Below are 25011 nucleotides of genomic sequence, written 5' to 3' on the forward strand. Positions count from 1 at the left end.
CATGCGAATTACATTCGAGTGAAGCGTGATTTGGATTGACAGTGGCATAGAGGCTTTGCTCCACAGGCAAGCTCAACAGCCCACCCAAAGGAGAGAGGGAAGGAACGAGCGAGAAAGGAGAAAAAAAAACATCTGACAGCAAAGTGTCTCATCTATCGGAGTGAAGGTCTATCAAAGCTTCAACTGAAAACACACCGATGGTTAGCGCTCCTCTCTTCTCGTGTTTAGAAAAGGAGGGAGAGAGCAGCTCTACTGACGCGTCCTCCGACACGCAGAGCTAAATCCCGTCAGAGCGTGCGTTCACGCCTCTCTCAGAAGCGCTCTTTCGACTCTGTGCCTGACCCAGTTCTCTGCCATTGCTTGTCACCCTCACCCCACCCCCCCTCTCCCTATGGGGAAGAAACAAGTACACATAACCTTGGTGTTTTGCTGGAGCTACAACAGACTCTGAGCTAGGGCCTGTAATCCTTTGCCTTTCTCCCCTCCAGCAACAACACATCTTCCCTTTCACTCGCCGTCTCCTACACTTGTCTGGCATTTCCCAGTCAGTACTCAGGCCTCTCACTGTTAAAGTAATTGGCATGGCATTTTTGAGCCATTCAATTTGATGTTCACAATAGTGCAGGAAAAAGTGCTACCTTCTTGCTTTACTGTGGGCTAATTGTTGCATCTGTCTGGGTCTGTGTGTCCACAGTTCACATTTGAAAACACCATTAAGCAGTTAGTACCATTAAGGCAAAATTTAAAGGGTTCATAATTATCATGAATATTAGTAGCACTTGTTAGCATCATTAGCACTGAGTTGCATTAGCATGCATGGGCATTCACGGACATGCTGTCTGGTCATTCCAGTACGTGCCACTGATGGATGTGGTTGCAGAGTTGCAAATTAAAAAGGTCAGTTGGTTACATCCGCTAGCACTGCTAAAAGACTAGAATAGGTGACCAGCGTAATGTTGGCATGCAAATGAGGAAAAGGGCTACGATAGCTAGGCTAGCTTGGTTAGTAGACCCCTGGTGGAGGGGCATGAGGGTGGGGAGATGCATTGGAGAGGTTGTGTTGGTAGCCCTGGTTTGTGTGCAGAGGAGCTCAGGCCGTAGACTGAGCACTACCTTGACATCAGGTTGGAGTTTTCTTTGAAGTAACTCCACTACAGTGGCTGGCCTTATTACGTTCTGAAGTGGATCCAAAGCAGCAGGGTCTGCACCCGGAGAAAGGCCTTATCTGGCCAATCCAAATTTGGAAGAGCCTTTTGCTACGGAGCAGAGCACTTTGCTGAGGCAGCAGAGCTGCATGCTGGGAATTTGCCATTTTACTCCCTCCCAGGCTGCTCCGCAGCATGAATAAGCAGAGGGTGAATCGTGCTAAAGCACTGCCTGGGGCTGTTGGGTTCGGGGCAGTTTGGCAGTTGTCCCATACATAATGTGTGGCCACCATAATGGGAATAATGTGCCTGAGACCAGTCCTTGTGAAACTACTACTGTGGGTGCATTAAATGCCTTTTAATGTATGTTTGTTTGTATGTGTGTGTGTGTGTGTGTGTGTGTGTGTGTGTGTGTGTGTGTGTGTGTGCGTGTGTGTGTGTGTGTGTGTGTGTGTGTGCGTGCGTGTGTGTCTGTGTGTGTGTGCGTGTGTGTAATGTGAGCATGCCTCATGCTCAGTCTTCTCTGAGGGCAGGCCACAGTGCAGATTATAGGAACGGGGAGGCTGGATGCAAGGCTTGGGACTCGAGTTTCAGCTGGCATGGACTATAACTAGTCGCCGCTACAAAGCTACCACGTCTATAATCACTATTATTTTTAATAGCAGGCAGGCAGGCAGGCAGGCAAGCACCTACTTGTTACACGGACAGGAGCAAAGACCACAGAATTTTCCTAGATCGTTCAAATTCTTTTCTGCATCCTTCATGTCCTTATTGATTTGGTCCATTCCCTCTTCGATGCGCTCCAGTTGCTCTGATTAAACACAAGTCATTTATCCCCCACAGAACGAAGCACATGAGAAAAGAAGAAGGGAAAAGGAAAGAAAAGAGAAGGAAAGAGAGGACACAGAAGAGAGGACAAAGAAGAGAGGACAAAGAAGAGAGGACAAAGAACTTCAGACACTCACTTTGACAAAAGAAAAAAAAAAACGAACAAAAACCCAAAAAAGAAAATGGACGCCACCACATACGCAGAAGAACCTTCCAGCAACGTTTTCAGTACCTACTTGTTACATGGGCATATGAATAGGCCACAGCATTTCCCTAAATCTTTTAAATTTTTCTCGGCCTCCTTCATGTCTTGGTTGATATGGTTCATGCCATCTTCGACACGATCGAGTTGTTCTGGTCAGGACAAAGGGATGACAGCAGTGGAATGAGTATCGTACTGGGCGTGAAATAAATGAAAACTGCTTTTGTGGGCTAAGTGTGGTGGCTATCTCTAAACGGAGAACACACGCTTAACTGTGAGCTTTTATGTGGTAAGTTTGAAGGACAGCGCCAGAGTATATTAAGCAAACTTGTAATTTAAAGAATATTAGTAAAGTACCTCCATAAATATACTCAGGTTGTATACATTTAATTCTGTATTTTATATAGGCAATTAGCATAGGCTCCATTGCCTCACTATATATTTAGTCTATACCCCAAATATTCCTCTCTTGCTGTAATAAAATTAATTAACACTTGAATGCTGAGCTTTATGAGAGAAATTAGCATCATATTCTTCATAAAGTCTCTCCCTCTTTACTCTGTCAAATGAAAGTAAAATCCATTTAAAGGGTGCATTTAAAAGAAGACATAATGAAATCTCAAAAGGCTCTCCAACATTGGGAAATTTTGAATACAAAGAATATGACTAATTAAAGAAAAATGAGTCAAAAGGTCTGAAACATCATCCCAGCTCTTGCCAGGACTGTCTGTGGTCTATTATGGCCACCTTAGAAGAGGAAGCCCGTGGCACTGCACACCTTTAATTTGACATCTAGGTTGAATTAAAAAGGAAGCTTAGATCTGTCAGCATAGAGGCTTAGTGTGTGGACGACCACTGGTTGGTAATGTTGCTCGGTGCACACACAGCCTGTGTTGGGGAGGGGGAGGGCTTCTATTTGGCATCTGTGTGCAGGGTTGCCAACTCTCACGCATCTGGCGTGACACTCACGCTTTCAGCACCAATCTCACGCTCTCACGCACACTCAAGAAATGTCAGGCCAAATCCATTCTTTTTTTTTTGCAATCCGTTCATTTTTTGTTGATGACTAGACTAGACCACAGCATTGTTTCTAAATGACAGGATACGAGTTTAAGGCATACATATGTCTAGACAAACAGCAGGTAGATCTAATATCAGCCTACAACGTTCTTAGCGCAGTTTTCTCTGATTGTTGATTCGCTGACTGTTTAATCCGGTCCGCGACACCTTCACGGAACACGCTGCTATTTAGACATGAGGCAGACCGACATAAAGTGTGGCCGCCCATTCTTCTCTAGGAACTACTCGCGAAGTAGCCTCACAGACATCACATGAAATAACTTTTTCTCATCTTTTATAAGATATAGCCGCTATTTGCTGGGATAAACGGTTCGCGAGAAAATTAACTTTCAAGAAATAATCATATTAGGCTGCGCTCATTTCAATTCATATAGGAGGAATATTTCACAAACTTTTCGTTCCACACATGACAAACCGTAAACCAGAATAAACAGCAGACCTTACCGAACACAAAGGTGTAATGCAATCCCCTGTACAATAAGCCGTTCCAGGGTAATCCGGTTTTGAAATGGTAGCAAATTTCTATATGGTCTTCAATTTTGGGCTTTAAGTGTCTTAAAACTGAGCTGTGCTTAAATACCTACATATGTGTAAATATTAAAATCAGAGGATATACTGTACAGCTCATGGCTAAGAGTTTGTCGATGTAGCCATAATGATTTGTTTTCACAAAATGCTAAGCATGCATGTATTTAAGTGTCTTAAAAAAGTGTGCTTATATTGGTCAATGCATAATTTCATAACAGGCCAAATAGAAAATAAATGTTAAATGTTAAATATAGCCTATAATATTAAAATCAGATGATGTAGGATAGTATAGAGTTAGATAAAGTTGGATGGCTCCAGAACTCACACCAGTGGATTGGGTCTTAAAGGAGCCACACCACTTTTATGACACTATAGTCTGTTGACCTTTAGATTTGTTGCTACTGGGCATGAAGGGCAGGCCAATTATGAGTTCTGTCCAACATTGATGGTAGGTTTAGAAAAAAAGTCAGCACATTTTAATCATATTGCAATAATACCAATAACCGTGATCATTTTGGTCGTGATTTTTCATCAAATGTTCATATGTTCTGTATCTCTAGTGGCTGGTAGACTTTGGAATCCACCAGCCACAATGGTAGGTGGAAAAAAATATTTTAGGCTATTTCCATCCCTGATACATATGTACACTCATACACACATTCATAAGTCTCAATCTGTCCATTTCTTTCCACAAAACTCGCCAGAAGTCATCATTTAAGGGGTTATTTTTAAATGTTTTCTACTGAGCTACTACCTTTTTCAGGTGGGCAGGGGGGCCCTTTTCATGTCTGTGCCCAGGGGCCCAGTGGCTCATAATCCTTCCATGCCACGGTGTTAAAACACTGGTCTTGTTTTCAAGTGCAATCAATAATTTAATTGTACATTTTGAAGAAACTTTTCCATTCTATTAGGTTTTTTTAAAAAAAAACAAAAAACATAAATCAGGGATTATACTGCACATAGCAAAAAAGTCAGGGGACAGACATTTTTAAAATAGGTTTAGGGAAAAATTTAACGCACACGCACTATGACTTCACAAAATCTCACTCCAGCCAAACACCCAAAGTTGGCAACCCTGTGTGTGTCCAAGGGAAGGAAATGAATGTGGCAAGCATGGCTAGGTTTGGTGATTGTCAGCGATGCAGTTGTGGGGTAGGGGACTGCCTATTTTTGTAGCAAGGACAAGACGTGTTCTAGAGGGGTTTATGGGGGACAGCAGGGACGAGAGGAGGTGCAGGTGCAGGTCAAGGTTAAAGTGATAGTTGGCTAACTCAGCCGCTAACCTTTGTGCAATCCCGGAGTGTTGCACCACTAAGCTCATTATCTCATTCAGCATTTTGCATTGCTAACTCACTCAGCAGACACTTCTCTGAAACTAGTCCCCAAACACTGGTGTGCACTTAATCAGAGCGTTAGCCTCTTTGCGATACCGTCTGAAAATCTCTATTTTTTGGATACACAAAAGGCAAGCATTCGGTGGCAGACGGTAACGCAAGTTTACACAGACCATTGTTTGCCATTCCGTGTCAATGGCTTGGCCTAGCTTCTCCTCTTTGCAGGTCAGAGTTGTGTACTAAAGCGCATTCCATCATGGCTGACGTGCAGGCAGGAGGGGTCAAGGAGTGAGGCCTGCTTATACGGATGGGGTCTCGTTTAAATAGGCTTTAGCAGCCATGCCTGGAGGTCTGAGTGGATGGGTGGAGATTTGAGCTCTCTCTCACCCCACTGCAGACGATGCCAGCGAGAGAGGCTAATTATCAGCTTTGGTTGGAGGGGATGGGGCTTCCCAGTACAAGGCCAGTCAAAATAGCCAACCAAGCCTAATATTCTGTTTATATTAGGCTTCTTCCATTTCTGTAATGCTGAAGACATGGATTTGACAGTCAAATTGTTAAACCTAATAGGTGAGAAGACGACGCTTTATTAAACGTAAAATGCACAAAATGTCACCTGGTGCATGAAGTTCAACATGGTAATGAGATGATTAGGGATAATAATATGCTTTTGTATTTGACCAGGGATTATACAAAAATGTGTTAGTTTCATGAGGAAGTGTGGATTTTGTCATTACCAGCTAAATCGATCGTTTTGGTTTGGCATTTCGCCCACTGAGGAGAACTGTTGCTCTAGTTTACCATTCGGCATGGTATCCGTAGGTAACAGTGAGGATGGCAGTCATTTAGAGTCGCAAATATGAACCAAACGGTCTAACACAAATCGCCCAAGTCTCCTAAGGTTTCTTACTCTATGAATTGACTGATGTGGTAAATGCTGTCCTAGGATACATTGTTCCGAGGCCAAATATTCTTAGTTTAGTGGGGAAAACAACAGAAAAGAGAGTAGAAGCAGAACAGTTATAAATGGCTGTTTGGTTGTGAATCCAAGATGTTATTGAAAAGGAGGAAAATGAATAAGACAGTTTTTCATGAAAAGAAGGGGATTAAATAAAGAACAACATGCATCATGAAATCTGGTGTGAAATATTTAAATAGACAAGTATTGAATTGTATACTATCTTTCATAGATATATGTCCTTCATATCAAATTATTTGAAATCCTACATCAAATTGCATCATTCATGCTTAAAGAGTTTAATGATCAATAGTTCAGAGTTTAATACATACTTTTAGACTTGAAACACTGTCACTGTCTATGCTAGAAAAACAACATGAAGGTTATATTATTCTAGAAGTCTAAAGTGATTACTAATTCAGATGCGTGTTCCCTTTCTATTGCCCCAGCTGTGTCCAGACTTACCTCCCTGCTCATCCAGCATAACCAAAGTCCTGATTCCTGCATCTTTACTCTACTCAGCAAGAAGCACCGCAAGGACACGCACAAGGCAAGGCCGGAGTGGGAGAGGGGAGAGAGAAAGAAAGAAAGAGGAAAGAGAGAGAGAGAGAGAGAATGTGTGTGAGATCAGTGAGGAGCTGTGCGGAGTCAAGTGAGAGGAAAATAGGCCTAGGTTTATCGTCATAGAGACTGGAATCAGGAAATGTGGATCACGATTCTGAAGACATGAATCAACCTGATTCTTTTGCTATAATATGGTTGCTACCATGTTCTGAATAAATAACATGATGCCTGTACATGATTTGGGGTAATCTTTAGACAAGTATACTATGGCCAACAAACAACCTATATTGACTTTTAACCTGAAAAAAATCCATCACCTACCCAAGGGGTTAATACTGTTCTATTGACAGAGTATTGACAGATCTGTATGAGTATAATTCAGTGAGCAACTGAAATACCTATGGAAATCTAAATATTAACCTAATGTATTATAATAAAAACTACTATAATAAAGTAATTTAATTTAGTTAATAAAAAATGTTTTTAATCCACCACAAATACTCCCACATAAAATGCAGGCATATTTCTTACATTTTTGTAACAATGTCTGGAAAAACCCTCAAAGATAGAATCACAAATTGACTCTCCAAGTTAGATTGCTATGAATGAGTGTATTGCCATTACACAGAACAGCCAATGACCATAAACACGGTGTCACCAGGTCTCCTCCATTTCCACGACACAGGAAGCCACACAGTCACAATGGAGCGACTAAATAAATAAAGAACCGCGTCCACATAATTAGCCTGGAGCAATAATCCTGCTGAGCTGTCCTCGTTTTTTCCGGGGGCCGTTAAGAACTATCTCTCAGACGAGGCACCTGGCGTGCTGGACTGAGAGAGTAAATCAGCATGGCTGCCGCTGCTTCAGCAATTCTGCTGTGCGCCAATGGAAAGCGCCGATCGACGTTTCGCAGCAATCAGGAGACGAAACTGTGTATAAATTACTCTGAGATTAGACAGCAGCCAACTGACCCCCTGCCCCCACCCCCTCAACTGCCCCCACCTCCCCCTGTCTATGCAGGAAGCCCCCGAAGTGGCCCTAAATGTGTCCCTGGAGGGTAATCCGTTCTCCGCCGTGATCAGCAGTGTCTCCACTCAGCAGTTTGAGCCCTGGTGTGGGCCTGGTACCTGGCCCTGGTGTAAATAATGCATGTGGTAACATCAATTTAGCCCCTTTGCCTTGTGCAATGCCGCAGGCTGATAGCTTTGGGGGGTGGGTGTGTGAGTGTGTATAAGTGGAACTGGGGAGAGGGCTATTCCTCATTGCTTCTGTCATCACCCCTTCCCTGCATCCCCACCACCCAAAATCCACCATCCTATCCTGTACTGCGTAGGTTTTGCACTTTACCCGTTTAATGCGGACGGAGCTGCTTTTTTTCTTTTTCTGGCGCGCTGGCGGGTGACTAATCAGCATCGGTGACTAACTCGGCGGACTAAAGTGGCTATTTCCCCGCGTCCAGCACGCCTCTGTGGCCGCTCGGGCCTCTCCGCCCTGCAGCTCGCCTCCTGTTACATCCCCAGCACGCGTCTCTGTCTCTCGGCCAACTGTCTGATTGTCACCTGCGTGGCGCGTTATCGGCCTCCTCATCGGCCTCTAATGCTCGTCGGGAGGCGCGTTATCGGCCTCCTCATCGGCCTCTAATGCTCGTCGGGAGGCGCGTTATCGGCCTCCTCGTCTGCCTCTAATGCTCGTCGGGAGGAGCCTGGCTGGCAGATACCACAGACTGATTATCAATACGACCTTGAGATATGCTGCAGAGGCGTGTCGTCAGAGCCTGGCTGTCTCACTGCCCACACACACACACACACACACACACGCACGCACGCACGCACGCACGCACACACACACACACACACACTGTCTCTGGTCTACTGATTAAGCAGGCTGGATGCACTTGCGGCATTCTTTTTCGATCCAGCTATAAACTTTCAATCTCAATGTGGATCACAGCTCATTTGGGAAGAGTATTGACTGATACAAAAGCAATGCCAAGGCTTACTGGAATTTAATATCCACACTGTCAATAAACTAAATCAGGAGAATCAAAACCCTCATTTGTTATCAGACACTGAATCATGACTTCTGGAAATTAAGCTGTTTAAATTCTTTAAAATATCAAACTACACAAGAATAACATATTTTTGTCTCTGCTAGATGTTAAATTATTGCTATGGATCAAAAGGAATGAATGGATATATCCAAATATGGTTTCAGCTGTAATTGCATGGGCTCTAGAGAAATCAAGGTGAATTTGATGTTTCTTACCTCTTCCACCAGCTGCAGCATACGACGAGTACTCTCCAGTGACTGTCAGGAGAAAAGAAGGGAAACATTATGTGCTGAAACAAGCAAAAAAATACGACTATAAAAAAAAGCACTGTCTATGTGAGATGGAAATCCATAATGCCGCTGTACCAGAGAGAGAAATCAATGGAAAACCAATCAATGCCTCCAGCACCATCATCAATTTCTACAAAACGCTATGTTTTGGTTGCAACGCTTCTGCAATGATGGTGACAGTCCTGTAAATGTTTTTCTTTTTATGGGATGACCATTAATTATGTGTCTGGCCTAATTTTTTGAAGAATACCATTGCCTCATAAACAAATGCTGAATTATTCATCTTTATAGAATCTACTCATGTCTTGTCAAAATGAGATGAAGAACAGTGCACAGAAGTGGTAGCGAAGAAAGCTCAATTGAAATTTGGTCTATAGTGTTATAGGTCTAGCATGCAATATGACTGGCACAGTGGCTATTGATTATTAGACAGAGAATATGAACTGCTCTGCTGATTTTCCATATGTGGCGGCTGAATGGCCGATATTGATTAAATATGCAGATGTTACAAATTTCATTGACCACTTGGTGAGAATAAGTTCTAAAGATAGTGCAACACAAGCCCTCGATAACATTATTATCTTGTTGTTGTTACAGATATGCTTTATTGTGTTCATGTCTATCTATGTTACCTCAGTTACATTTTATAAAACCAAGTAAATCATTCTGCTTCACTACTTTGAAGGAAACAGGCGTTTCTTTTTTACCCAGCAGCACCTTGAACAGGACGGCTCTATTTTTAGCTGTGCGTGTGTGTCAGGCCAATGTTCCTATTTCTTTTATTATTTCATTGAAGCTCTAAATAGCCTGCATCAGACGAGTGGCCATGAGGCGCCGGCTGACGGAGACTGAGACGGAGCTATGAGAGAGCTGAAGCGTCTCATCCTGCCTGCCTGTGCTCACGGCGCTGGAGACCGCACCAGACCAGCCTCCGTCCATGTCACTTGGGGGGGGGGGGGGGGGGGGGGGGTCAGTTGGGGAGAGGGAGTGGTGGACAGCTGAAGTGGACAGGGCATTCTGGGGAACTAACATGGGCTAAGTCAGCCAGCCCCCCCCCCCCCCTCCCCCCCAATTTAGTGTTGTAGTGTCCACAGCCCGGCAACCATCCGTTTAGACAGCAGAGGACTCAAAATGGCTGCCCCCCTCTGAAAAAAAGCTACAAAATGGACCTACTGTCGGTTCCACTCTTCAACTTGAATCCCTCACTTCTCTTTGGTTTACGTTTCTGTTTCCAGTATTGTTTATGTCACAAGCCCTTAAAGTATTTGCCAGATGAGGAGAAGCAAAGGGCTCCATGGCATTCTGCCAGGACTCTCCCTCGCCCAGCGCGTGGATCATTTCAAACTGGACCATGAGTAATGCCTTTATTCTGCATTTGCGTCCTGGGCTCAGCTGTGAGCCCGCATCCTGAATAGATGAGTGGGAGGAGGTGCAGTGGCAGCATAGGGTTTGGGCGCTACAGCAGTCAACAGCGCCTCAGCGCTCCAGGGCAATGCTCCGCTCCATTCTGCTCCCAGCTCACACTCATCACTCTCTCTCTCTCTCTCTCTCTCTCTCTCTCTCTCTCTCTCTCTTCTCTTCTCTCTCTCTTCTCTTCTCCTCTCTCTCTCTCTCACTCTGTTTTTGTATATCTCTTCCTCTCATTCCACCTCGTGTTAATTCTCTATTTCTCTGACTTTCCTTTCTTTTCTTTTCTTCTTTCTCTCTAACTCAGCACACACTCCTCCCTCTCAGTCCTCTGCTCACTCAGTGAATGCTGCAGCGTTATGTAAGCACTGAGTGCAGGTGGACCCTCCCACCATCTCTCTCTCTCTCCCTCTCTCACCCAATTCTCTTCCTCTCTCCTTTTACCCCCCCCCCCTCTCTTTCTCTCTCTCTCCCAATTCTCTTCCTCTCTCACTTTACCTCTCTCTCTCTCTCTCTCTCTCTCTCTCTCTCTCTTCGCACACACACATATTGTACATCCTCAAGAATACACGCACACAAATGATCTACATCAAACTACTGTACATCACAGGCCTCTACACAGACCCAATACTGTACACACACACACACACACACACTGTGCCCTGAGAGAAAGCGTTAGCGTGGCTGTGAGGACGCTGTGAGCATGGGCTGGGCAGGGTGTGTGAATCAGCCTGCTCCCGCTGCAAACAGAGGGAGAGGAGCACTGCTGGAGGGGAAAGGACTAGTCTAAAGGCCTGGACAGCTCTGACACTCATATGAGTTGGAAAGGGATGTGCAAAGTCACATTAAGTGATGAGGGGACTAAACACTAGAAGGTAGTCATGCAGGGAGAAACCACCACTGGGACATTATACCTGGAGAACTGACACAAACTAATTGCATTGAGGAGTGGAACAACTGCATTACAATGTGGGGTCTATTTGAAAGGACTTAATTAATCATTGAGACATTAACATTATTGGTTAAAAATGTGTTTGTGCATAGCCTGCTTGTGTCCATGTGTGTGTGTGAGTGTGTGTGTGTGTGTGTGTGTGTGTGTGTGTGTATGTTCATATGTGTTTGTGTGTGTGTGTGTGTCCATATTTCTGTGTGTTTGTGTGTATGTGCGTGTACATGTCCATGTGTGTGGGTGTGTGTTTGTGTGTGTGTGTGTGTACATGTGTGTGGGGGTGTGTGTGTGTGTGTGTGTGTGTTGCTCACCTCGTCGGCCAGCTGGTCGGCACGCTGCTGCATGTCGGACAGCTCGTTGCGCATGTCAGCGTCTTCTGCCATGGCTGCTGTTGTAGGGTGGAGCTGATCTCCAAGTGGGAGCAGTGGGTCTTACTGGGAGTCCAGGGAAGCCTGAGAGAGAGAGAAAGAGAGAGGGAGAGAGAGAGGGAGATAAAGAGAGAGGGAAGGGAGTTGGGGAGAGAGAGAAGAAATGGACAGATTGAAGAGGAGGTGGAAGAAAAGAAAGAGCAAGACAGCAGAAGAAGAGAGAGTAAAGAGGATGAAGAAGTGAGATGGAGAGAGAGAAAGAGAGAGAGAGAGCAGAGGGGAGGAGAAAGAGGAGAGAAAAAAAAGCTGTTAGACGGCATGAAACGCCATTTGTTCCTGCGCTGTGGCGGCGTTATATGGCCGTCGTGGGGACTCTGCGGCACGGAGTGTGCCGCGTGCCGCACAACAGGGTGCCCCGGCAGCTGGACCACTGGGGGGCAAACCAACACAGCGGAGGGAAGGGTGGGGGGATGGATTAGTCACGGCAAACTGCATCAATTTCTTTTCTGAATGAGGGCGAAATGAGAAAACCAAATGCACACAACGCGTTAGACGTGTGACGGCTGAAGGACACTGATGTCACAGACGGAGAGAGCGGAGGGGGTCAGATGGCTCATGTGCGGACATGGAGTCGTTTGTCTCAGAGCCGACCTGAGAGAGTGTCAAACTCTCATGGACAAGCTGTCAGGATCCTGCCTATGATCTTCTACTGTTACTGACGGATGCACCTGTTATATAAATGACTATCATGCTGGCTTGTGAAGTGACTACAGTCATGCAAATACTGTAATGGTCTGTTATTAGGGCTACTTTTACAAAGTATTACAACCTCCACAAATAGTGACAATAAAGATAGAATAATCATACCTTTATTCTTATTTGTTCTATTTTATTTTGTGCAGTTGTGGTAGATATATTTTAGTTGTGCAAGTGATTAACATTATCTTGACAGCTCATCTGATAAGAATTCATCCCGGAAGGTCTTGTTGTACTGTCTGCTCTGACACCCACTTCATTCGCATGCACTGCAGGACAAACATCCCATTCCTTCTCTTTGCATAAATGAAGTTAGCTTGACAGCTGTCGGGGTATCTCTGGGCTGTTAAAGGCACAGATCGCTTAACTAGGTTTTAAATCACACATGCTCCCACAAAAACAACATGACATGTCAGCTGAGAAACAAGGCACCATCTCGCAATCGTCCTCAAATCGTTCGATTTGCAAGCCTTCGCCTTCTGTTTAAAAACATGTCTAGAAGCAGATGTTTGTAAGAATCACGGCCCGAGATTCCGACAGAGTTGCGTACCCTGAGAATTACCAAATCCTGTTATACATTTCCCCATCAACGCACCTTGTCAAACGCTGATGTTATGGGCCCCTCTCTGATTTAAAACACAAATCGGATGTGTAATAAAACGAGCTGGGATGCAAATGCGACGTCCGTTAATTATGCAACCTCGGATTCGCGCAATTAGTTCCAACATGGCGGCTCTGACCTTTTTCCTGCGCGTCGGAAAATGCAGGACGGCGTCAGCAGGAGGCCTCGAGGCCTCTCCATCACGGCCGGGCGTCCGCCGCCGAAACGAGTGTCAACTGCTCCCTTAGTGAGGGATCAGGGAGCACAAACACGAGATTAGGCACGGACGCCGCCTGCGAAAGATCAATCGACTCATCCACCATCGATGCGGCGCAAATGAATCCCAGTCAACAAAGAGAGTGGGAGGGTTGTCATTTTGTCATCTTCTGCTGTCTGATGTTGGTCAGTTTGGGGGTGATGGGACTCTGTGGACATGGGGCATATAAGTATATATACTTTTTTGATCCCGTGAGGGAAATTTGGTCTCTGCATTTAACCCAATTGGTGAATTAGTGAAACACAAACAGCACACAGTGAACACACAGTGAGGTGAAGCACACACTAATCCCGGTGCAGTGACTCGGGGAGCAGTGAGGGGTTAGGTGCCTTGCTCAAGGGCACTTCAGCCGTGCCTACTGGTCGGGGCTCGAACCGGCAACCCTCCGGTTACAAGTCCAGAGTGCTAACCAGTGGGCCACGGCTGCCCATATTTGCTCTTTTTCGCAGTGCAGCTGTAGTGTGCAGGCCAGTGCAGGTAAGAAGCATATTAATCAACATTCAGATGTCCCTCTCTCTCTCTTTCTCTCTCTCTCTCTCTCTCTCTCTCTCTCTCTCTGTATGGACACATTCCCTCTCTTTCATCTTGACCTGCATGGCAATCACTGCAAACTGAGCAGAAGAGAGGCAGAAAGGTATGACATTTTTATCCACTTCAGTGGGGAACACCAAGACACGGAACTGTGTTCAGCTGTTCAGCACTTTGATCAACCAACACAGCCTGATCCTCAACCAACTGATGCTCATACAAGATCCTCCATCTGTCCTCATACTAGAAGATCCTCCAATCCTCCATCCATCCATGATTATTTAGCCTATTCTAAAATGATCCCAACATTCCCATGTCAATGTACCATGGTGAACAATACATTCTGTATCTCTTATCAAAGACATCAGCAGCCGCCCAGTTCATCCTGCTGAGCGTGACAGCTGTAGATCAGGTCACATGTCATAGCTGAGGGAGAGCTCAACATGTAATATGGGCTGATGACATCACCTGAGGCCCCTGGGAAACCTGTGGCCCCTGTCTGTGGCAACATATCCTTAGGCCATGGGACACACACACACACACACACACACACACACACACACGCATGAATAGACACATGGGCATATACCAACACACATGCACATGGAAAAATCAGACCAAGCATGATCAGAATATACTGTAAATTGCGGCTGCCGTTCCTGAGAGTAATGGCTGCGGTGTGCAGTGTCTCCTCATTGCTATCCCAGGGCTGCTGTTCAACAGACTGCGTGCTGTATTCACTCGGGCACAGGCATCAAACGAGCTCCCTCTGCCATATGCACATTCAGAGCAGACTCTAATCAAATGGAGAACGAGCCGTTGGAATTCACCTTCACTGTGTAATGAAAAACAGCACTCATAAATGTGTCATTTTCCCCCTGCATCATTAAGCTGCCAGCGTGGCTACTGCTTGCTGCTACTGCGTCTGCATTTGCTGGGGGAAGGAAAATAAAGTGTGTTTACTTTAGCCGCAGCCGCTGTGGAGGTGGTAATGAAAAACATGGAGATCCACCCCCCCCCCCTCCATTCTCCAGTGTGGTTGTCATTTCTCATGCCTTGTCCAATAATGGTGAACGTAAAATCCCATCCCGCAACCCCCCCCCCCATCTCCCTTGAGCTGCTCAGGGCTACCTCGTCCCCCTCCCCTGTCAGGAGTGCTGAAACCATTACAAGCACGGCCGGCTTAGCACTCTGTATGAACCGGATGCACACAAATTCACCAAGTGCCTCTCACTAAAACTGGTCAAGAAAAGGGAAGGCAGGGAGAGACAAAAACAGAGAAAACAGGCAGGAGAGGAAGCTTAGGGGCAGAAAAACAGAGAAACAGAACCAGCTTGAGACAGATAATGCTTAAGAGAAAGAAAGACAGACGTGCATAAAGGACAAATAAACACATATATCTCCTTCATGTTTATAATAACGTTCATCTTCTTCACGTTCATGTTTTACTTAACCGTTCAAACGTTCACAAATTTACAGAGGACACGAAAGAACATTTTTTCAAGAGAACAAGAGAATAAATAGGCCAAAAAAATCAACTCTAAGATTACCAGATATTTCCACTTTGCTTTAATTAGATGGTGAGTGTGTGAATATGACACAGCTGATCTGATATCCATGTCAACTGTGGAGTGGAGATAATGGATCGCCTGAAATAGAGAGCAGGCAGACAGGCGGAGAGAGCATGCATGTTTCACTGTGTGCGCTGCTCTTCCTCCACCCAATCCCCTCTTCCTCCACCCAATCCCCTTTTCTCGTCCTGTGCGCTGCTCTTCCTCCACCCAATCCCCTTTTCTCGTCCTGTGTGCGCTCAGCACAGGGAGCTAACAGAATGCAGTGTCCCGTTGCATCGCCTGTTAGAACAGGCCTTTGTGTGGCGCACAATATAGCACAGTCCGTCTTGGCTGCCATTTTGTTATCTCACTTTCGTCTCTCGCTTTCATTCTCTCACTCTTTCTCTCTCTCTCTTGCTCTCTCTCTGTCTCTCTCTCTGTCTCTCCCCTCCGTCCCAAACGGTTCTCTTTTTCTGTGTTGCCAAATCATTTATTTTACACAAGTGATCCTCTCCCATTCTAATTTGCCCCTCATCAAATAATCATCGCAGCTCAGGATGGAAGGATGAGCTTTTCCTTTGTTCTCTCGACTCGCTGAGCGCCGATGCATCACGCCTGACGAATCATCCCGTTTGACCTGAGAGAGAATCTCAGTGCAAAGAGATGTAGGCAAAGTGAGAGCCAATCAAAGCTCGTCAAACACACTAACGAAATTGGCTTTAGGTATCCCTATTGAGCAGCGTGTTTAGAATTCACATTCTAAACCACCTTGGGAACATCTGGCCTGCTCTATTTTTGCAGCAACAATCTGCATTGCAGTTCACCCCCTTCTGCACTTAGCACATCTCCTGGCCTCTGTCCGATTGATAATAAAGCCGCTATCATCTCTGCCCTTCGGCACATATAGGCCTGGCAGAGGCACTAAACCCACATCAGCCCCCAACATCAGTGTACCTCAGCTAATAATACCACATCCGTAACAATAGGTGCCACTTCAATTAGCGTATAACCAATCAAGCATCTAATCAGCACACCGCCAGAGAGGGTTGTGCAAATATTTTGAGCAGCAGCAGAGGCAGTGACCGATTTGGCCCAGATAGGGGTCAATGCCATCTAAATTTCTGCGCCCCCATTTTGTTGCTGAAGCAATCGTTTTGTGCCACCATTGTGTGTAGTGCATAAACAACAGACATAAACGAAATAAACCTGATAGAGCAACGGTGGTTTTGTTTTCTTAGTTTTGGAACAGTTTTCACCCTGGTCTGGCTCCCATTCCTTCTACAAAACAAACCATGTAGAATAGACATGCTGAAATAACTCACTGTATTCCTACGATTTATCACTGCATGGATGTGGCAAAAGAAAAACAAAAGCTTCATACAGTCTTTGTATTTATCGAGACCCTTGGGCACCACATTGGCTCTGTAAATGGCCATGCCATGCATTATTGAGGGCACCGTCTGAAACCCCCCCCATCACTAATGCATCAACCTGTCTGTGCCCGGGGCATGGCCTTCCTAGTCGGGCACCAGGACGGCACAAAACACTCACAGACAGGGAGTGGCATGACACGAGGCCTCACCAGCACTTTGTGGGGCTGAAGCATTGGGCTGCATTATTGCTTACTGTCAACACTGAACACTGTCAGAGCAGCATGCTACCATACAGACCTCACATGCCTGTCTCTGGCCCTCTAGGTCCTTTGTCAGTGCTACACAGTGAACTCCACACAGAGGTCATACTCTAATCATAGTCTGATATCAAGACATCTATACATCCACCTGCAATGCACAGCAGAAGCTGTGTAGAAAGAAAAGGCTCTCAGGGTGGAGTCCAGTGCCAGCCTATATAATCTATCAAAGCATTTCTATGGAGACGCCTACCACTTAGGATGCTGGAAGACTAATGCAAGAAATCCAGCAGGCTTCTTATGGTCTTAGCCAAGTAACCATGGAGATGTTTAATTGTTGACTTTTATCCAGCTGAGGGCTTTTCTTGTTTCATTTCAGAGTGTCAGCCATCTAAACGTTGGGGGGAAAAAGACTGTGCTTGAAGCCTGTTTTCACTGTTATGCTACATGGTTGAGGGTTTGTTCTTATCCATACATCCCATGTGAAATCACTTGAGGCTGGGCTTGGAATGGTGGATCCATTGGTCCATCCATCTGCTCACAGATCCCTGTTTGATCCCCCATGTCTCGTGAGTCATCAATTAGGGAGTTCTACTGGAACCTGTGGGAGGCCAAGCGTCCCTTCTCTGCATTGCGGCTCGCCGTGGCTCAGTCTTTTCCTCCCACCACTGAGAGCGCCCCCTTGTGTTTGGATTGGGTAGCAAACCTGCTGGGAATGGCTCTCCTATGAGACAGGGCCACATCAGGCCAAAGATGTGGAGGAGAGAAGCCACAGTACAAAACCGCAGCTCAGAGGATGAGAGGAGGAGGGGGGAGAATGGGGCTGATCTCCCCTGCTATCAGTAACCTCCAGTCTCCTTGGGCCTCTCTCTCTCTCTCTCTCTCTCTCTCTCTCTCTCCCTCTCTCTCTCTCTCTCTCCCTCTCTCTCTCTCTCTCTCTGTCTGTGTGTCTGTGTGTGTATATTTCTGTGTCAGTGTGTGTGTGTGTGTGTGTGTGCCAGCATGTGTGTGTCCCACAGTGGAAGAGCCGGGGGACTGATTTATGGAACAGAGAGGCGACCATTAAAGCAGACAACCAGCGAGCCGTCCTAACCCCATGGGGGCCTTGCAGAGATGACAAGTGACGACTGAAACATGACAAGGATGGCCCATGGTGGGGAGGGGAGGAGAAAGGGCATGTGTGTGTGTTTGTGTGTGTGTGTGTGTGTGTGTGTGTGTGTGTGTGTGTGTGTGTGTGTGTGTGTGTGTGTGACTACTAAGTGTATTTGTTGCATGTGTATGTGTGTGAGTATGCACTGGTGGTACTGTATGTGTCAATGAGTTTTTTTCCAGAAAAGGATATACAAGCCTTTTAAACTCTGGTAGCCAGTCTGGAATTAAAAGCATGACCTTCTCACTGCTTTATAGATGCCGACTCATAAAGAGCAGCTGAAGGATGGAGATACCGGGGAAGGGCGAATGGAGAGGAGAGGAGAGGAGAGGAGGAAGAGAGTGTGTGTGAGTGTGTGTAGAGCATGTGTGTGTATGAGAGTATGCGTCGAGCTTTATTGCCTTCCCATCCTCTGATACACCATCTCTCACATCAAAAATTGTTCATGCATAAACAGCTGGCTATTTGCAGAGCAGTTCCTGCTGGCTTGTTTACGTAACATCCTGTGCGCTCTCCAGAGGGTGGATCGTGTTGCTGCTGTCACGTCCTGTGCCTTGATGAACACATCCATCCCTAAGCCTGGTCACACCAACAGCAAAATAGCCCTCAAAACATACTCTTCTCACGTAGCCTCAGTGACTAGCACCCTTTCCACACTTTAACCATTCTTGTCACATACATGCTACCCTGATGTGCGACACTGACAGCATTAGCGGTTGTTAAATATTTGAGAAGTTATGAAGACAGAGACATTAAAAAGCTATAAGGGTAACACAAGGCAAAGTTATATGACATGACCGTCTTCTTTACACATAAATGTTGCCTTTCCTCTTTTCCTTCTTTTTCTCTTCTTTAATTAATCTTTTCTTGTTATTTACTCTCTTTAATTAATCTATTTATTTTCTTGTTATTTACTCTCTTTAATTAATCTATTTCACACCAATATGCTTTTCTTGTTATTTATTCTCTTTAATTAATCTATTTCGTACCAATACGCTGAAAACTGGCCAGCTTAGTGCTCACTAACTACTCACCTGCCTGATTCATGTTGACCGAACTTAGAGGCCGTTTACACGACACCGCCGGGTGGATTTTCTCTTACCGCTTTCACACCTTTAACGACTCCGTTAAGAAAAAACCTTGCGTGTTCACATAGAGGTGTAACCGGCTAAATGTGCTGTAGTGCATATGCCAGACCAGTCGATGGCGCCGCTGTGCAGAAGCTTCACGATAATTTCGCGTGAATCGCATAGAAGAAAACATTGTTAAAACAGTTTGTTAAGCCAGAGAATGTCTAATAAGTGCTCTGGTTAAGCAGTCGCATGAAATAAGGAGACTACAGACAATTCGGTTTTCAATTCAACTGTTAAACTAATAAAGTTCATTTTCAAGGTATGTGACTGCTATGTGAAATTTCAAATGCTTAGCCTATGCATTGCATTAGGTCTGAGCACCACTGGAGAAAACACTAACATGCAGTAGCCTAAGCTAATGTTTAACTAAGTTAAGCTAACGTGTGCTTCTAACTTAGCCACTAAAGGCTGATAGGCTACATTGTGCACATAAATCATGACAGGGGAAAGAAAAACATTTTAATATGATAAATAAATGGTTTGGTTTGTTTTGACAAGCAACATGTCAGGTCGAGTGCCGTGGCTGAGTTGAGAGGTGGGGCTATGTCGTCATAAAGTTGCCGGCTTCGCACCTACAGGCGTCTACACGGCGAAAGTTAGCCGGCTATTTCAAAAGTTCCCACTTCGGAAGCCGGTTTCAAAAGCTATCGGTTTCAGTCTCCTAAACTGCCGGCGTCGTGTATGCAAGGCGTAACCGTTAACAAAACCTCACCGGTTTCACAAAAACCGGCGTCGTGTGCACGGCCCCTTATACACATCTAAAAGTTCAAATGCACCCTCCACCCCCCACCCCCAGGCCCCCGCCGTGATCTCCCATGACCAGTGCTGTTGGTATTTTTCCATCAATTAACAGCACGGCCATTTGCAGGCGTCTCCATTCAACACCAAATCTAATTACACAGAGGGCTTCACCCGCTAGTCACCTGATTGTCTTTTCTGTGCGAGAGGTAGGGAAATATGGCTCATCTGAACACATGCTGAGTGGCGAGTGAGAAAATTGAAGCTTGTTTTCTCCAATTGTCCCTAATTGATCCGCTGCTCCCATAAAGCTTTTGCTCAGTGAACCAACATCTGTGTCATTATCAAATTACAGCCTGGCATAGAGCAAGCAATCTCAAACACACACACACACACACATACACACTCACACACACACAACCGTACACACACAGATGTGCATGGAAACATCGGTTTGATCACACACTGTAAGATGAGAGGGGAGGGAGAGACACAGTGTGGTTTCCATTCTACAGTAAAGAGTGCCTTGAGTTGATTAAAAACAATCGGTCATCATCTTTTTCTCTGGTCAGGGGGAATACGTTCAAATTTGAATGTCGTATCTCCTGACTCCTCAAAATGTCAGATAAATAATTGAGAGAATGTCATGCAAAAACAAAACTTTCGTTATCAGCAGAACAGTTGACAGAAACCCAACCAACCAGCAGAACCAAACATCACTTCGTCTCATGTCCCAAACCTGTCCTGGATTCTGGCACGCCTCCACATCCGGAAAAGCAGATGGAAAAAAGGTGGGGGAAAAAAACAACGGAGTGTAGCTCTGTTGTCAGGAGCAGATTAGGAAGCTAACGTGCGCCACTGAGGAAGGGGATTAGCCTCCAGTGTTTTTAATCCTGACTAGGTAGGCACACACACACACACACACACACACACACACACACACACACACACACACACACACACACACAAAGGTGTAGACATGCCACATACGGACCTCACCGCACACATACACAGTAACCGCCACTTTATTGTCAAAAGGTAACACATTACAGTCTATAAATGATAGCAAAAACAACACAACCCTTACTTACTGTCACTTACATAAGGTATGAATTGAATTATAACAACTGGCCCAAGGTCAACAATCTCAATTGCATTCAGTGAGCTAATGATGCGTATTTTTGAAAACATTAAAAATACCTTGATTGGCATTATAATTCCTGGGATGTTATATAGGCAACAGCTCTACATGCCCTGCAAACCACCAGGGATATTGCCAGCTCCCAAACAAAAAAATGACATTCTAGGAGAGCAACTCTCTCTGACAGCCCCCCCCCCCCCTCTCTCTCTCACCTAGTCTCTCCTTCTCCTAGCTCATCTTTGGTGTCTCTGCTCCCTGAAGGTCTTTCGTCCCCTCTCTGCTTTTTTTCTACATATTTCTTCAGTTATCTTCTGATCTGAACAAGTTGCATGAGAGTCCTTCCGGTCCTCGTGGAGAGAGGATCGGTTGACCATCCCACACAGAACCACGCAGACCTTTCTATCCTTCTCAGCATTTTCATCCCTTTTCATCTCTTCTCTCTGTCTCTCCCCTTCACTTTCTCTTTCCTGTCTTCCCCTCATCTCTTCTCTCATCCTCCCTTCAGTTCTGCTGAATCCCTTATTCCATCCTTCTCTCTCTTGTTCTTTTTTCTTCATCAACAGTGTTGTTGCATCCCTCCTCTCCTCTCCTCCTCCTCCTCTCCTCTCCTCTCCTCTCCTCCATTTTGGCAATGCCACATTCCGCAGGCTTATCATCTTGCTGCAAATCTGAAGCAAACGTCCCGAATGGCTGATGTCTGCAGGCCGTTACTATCATCATGAGTTTTCTCACTCTTGCCTTCTCTGTGACGCACACAAGAATTTTTAACATCCACCCCCCCCCCCCCACCCCTCTCTCTGCCTCCTCCGCTCACGTCCCCACCACCAACCCCCCACTGCCACCCCTCACTGCAAAGCGCCTGCTCAGAGTAACTCCCCTGCTTGGGGTCAGCCATTTTGAATGTTTTACACTGTTATTGTTTACTTGGCCCAGAATTATCCACCTCTGCATATGATCTGCTCACTACCTTTCAGACCAACCTTGGAATTAATTTCAGTCGTTAATTAGCCTATTATTTAAATGGAGATATTAAATTAAGATAAGATGCACATTCAATTTCATTACATTTTTCCTAATTTAATTTAATATATCTAATTATTCATCTATCTATCTACTTGTCTACATGCATGACCCTGATTCTCTGTGTCCATTGTTTATCAAAACCAAAGCCATGGGTTGAAGTTTGATGCCCTTGTCATCACACAATTCTAGGCCCACCACTGTCCTTATGAATTACCAAACGCCAATGCAGTAGGCCTGAATAGTTATTTTTCCCCCACATGAGTGGAGGTTTGCTCAGTATCGAGATATCATATCGAGAAATACCATTTAACAACCATCAACTGCGATTTCACCGCCCCCCCAAAAAAAAGTTATGAAAGAAAGAAGAAATAAGAATACAAATAAATTACAACGAGGTCTTGTCGCAACAGTGGTTATTCTGTTAATCTATATGTCTTGATGAATATAATCAAGACTAGAAGTAATTATCTTTCAAACCATGCTTAACGTGGCATGTCACTTGATGAAAAGAAGTCTCCTTATTGCGCAATGCCCAAAACAAATGCATCACCAACGTTCATGCGTCACCACATTTCTGCTATTAACTTTACACCCTGGCTTATTTACATGTCCGACCATTGATAAGAGATCTTATGTATCAGTAGGAAACCACCCTACATGTAATACATCAATTGTACCCTGATAACAGTATCATACTAATTTAAAATCAAACAAGACAAATGCATTATGAATATTTTACAGCAGGTGAATTCAAAGCAATCACATTGAGAATGGTGCCCAACCAAAGGCCTTGGCATTAAAAATTAACTGATTAAAGACAATCGATTTTCCTCTCACAAAGCAATAAGCGCCCATTCTGTTCGAAGTCTGAAAGGGGGAGCACAAATATGACGGCTATAGACACTGCCGTTACGTGCATGTACTGTAATGTAACAGTCCTTCGTGGTGAGTAACAATCGAAAGCAGGCAAAGCATCATGAGTCACCCCCTTGTTTGAGGGGACAACCCTCGCAGTATGCGCTCTGCAGTCAAACCAATGTAAGCCGCATTAGACGGAGCGTCAACCTTGCCAAAGAAGCATCGACATGAAGCTGACGAAAGCACGCATATTGCGCTTTTCTTTACATTGTGTACATTACAACATTTCAATCTATCCATCGCAATTCGTCACCAATTGCAAACTGCAACAGCACCATTTCGGACGCACGTTTCTCTGTACATTCCTCACGAAGAACGGGGGAGTTTGTTGGGGGTTGGGATAAATATGATTCTCTAAATCTACGCACGATGAAGGAGAAATAAGTATGTGTGAGATGAGGAAAAACACACGCTTAAACCATTCCATTAACACAGTAGCCTAACATGCAGGTGCAACATAGTCGCACGTGACCTAAATAACTCATCAGTAGGCTATCAACTGTTCCTTTTTTCTCACGCCTTTCTGCGTGGTATTCGTTACGATATTTGTTTTCATTGCGCTGAGATACTAACTTAAGGTTATGACATTTCAGACCTCAATCCATCAATATGTATTCATTTGAAGTGATTCATTTTCACTTTACACGTGAATATATGAAGATACCCCCGCTGCGTGGGAGGATCCCCGCAGTGACGGGTACCGTTGAACATACGCAGTCTCGTAGCCTCGGTAAACAGGGTGTTTGAGGTACCACAGTGCGGGTATCTCCATCACCGCCCCCGCTCACCTCCGCCTCAGCCCCCGCCCAGCTGGGCAGACACAGATAGTATTTACTGTTGCCTCGTCACGTAGAACTATGGCAAGGGTCTGGCCGCTGAAATGAAACATACTGCGCTGCAGCCACCACAGACGTGCTTTGTGGCATCACATTCTTGAAGTTTGATGACAGTGTCTTTCCTATGTCAGCGCCCTCCTCCCCCATACACAACCCCCCCCCCCCCCCCCCCCCCCATTCGAACCCTATCGACTCCCTCTGTCGCAGTTTACGAGATCGACGCCCCCCTACATGGAGTAAGAACGCGCCTCAGCATTTCCAACCTTATCGCTCCACGTCACGAAGCCCGAATGTCGGCCTCGCGTTTTCCGCATTAAATTGAATGTGTCTGATTTTACCTAGCCTTTACCTACCTTTTTCCCAAATAAGCCTACTTAACAGTGCAGTCTGCGGGTAGCATCATGGTGCCAAGAACAGCAGAAATCATCACAAGCCATGACCCAAAGGAATAAACTGCTCCTGCGCAAACATCTAGAAAGGCTATGCCACCGATTTCAGAACAAGCTTTGGGTATGTCAGTCACTAGAATACTGATCACAAAGGACAACTCGCTAGTGAAGATCTTTTTTTTTATTATCCTCGTAAACTGTGAACAATTTCCGATAGAAAACAGTCACGTCGGTCGTTGTCCATGGTACTGAAACACAGAACCCGCCCACATCGTGCGCATTGGAACACCGCATCCAGCAATTTTAACACCCCAAACGCGGAGATAGAATTCACGGATTCTTTGTGTCCTCGAAGAGCAAAACGATGAATTATCCGCACCACATAAGTCTTGCCATTTCTATATGCTGCAACATCGGATAAAAATCAGTCAGACTGATAGGTCTAATAATTAGCTTGTTTGCATAGATCCAAAATGCATCGCATGCGTCCACAGTTGTTTTCTGAAAATAATTGTCATCCTCCCATGTCTAAATACTACTCATGCATAATTGAATTATAATCTAGATTGTTCCCAAAAAGGTGTCAGCTCATATGGTTAGTTTTAAAGAGCTTACAGCAAATCCCAGTTAAA

General features: G+C 45.2%; 1 protein-coding gene across 1 annotated transcript in view; it reads right to left on the reverse strand.

Annotated features, from left to right (window-relative positions):
• Window positions 1-25011, reverse strand: part of snap25a (synaptosome associated protein 25a) — a 29045-nt gene that overhangs the window by 3935 nt on the left and 99 nt on the right. Inside the window, exons 2-5 of the mRNA XM_076272184.1 lie at window positions 11650-11790; window positions 8908-8949; window positions 6541-6589; window positions 1839-1956 (exon numbers count right to left, since the gene is read on the reverse strand). Coding sequence (XP_076128299.1) covers window positions 1839-1956; window positions 6541-6589; window positions 8908-8949; window positions 11650-11721 — 281 coding nt within the window. The 5' untranslated portion in view covers window positions 11722-11790. The remainder of the gene's footprint in view (window positions 1-1838; window positions 1957-6540; window positions 6590-8907; window positions 8950-11649; window positions 11791-25011) is intronic.

The sequence above is a fragment of the Alosa pseudoharengus genome, unplaced genomic scaffold, assembly GCF_046254945.1.
Source record: "Alosa pseudoharengus isolate Yale_2024_CS ecotype anadromous, Long Island Sound unplaced genomic scaffold, YU_APseudo_1.1 YU_APseudo_1.1_scf_7, whole genome shotgun sequence".
Lineage (NCBI taxonomy): Eukaryota > Metazoa > Chordata > Actinopteri > Clupeiformes > Clupeidae > Alosa > Alosa pseudoharengus.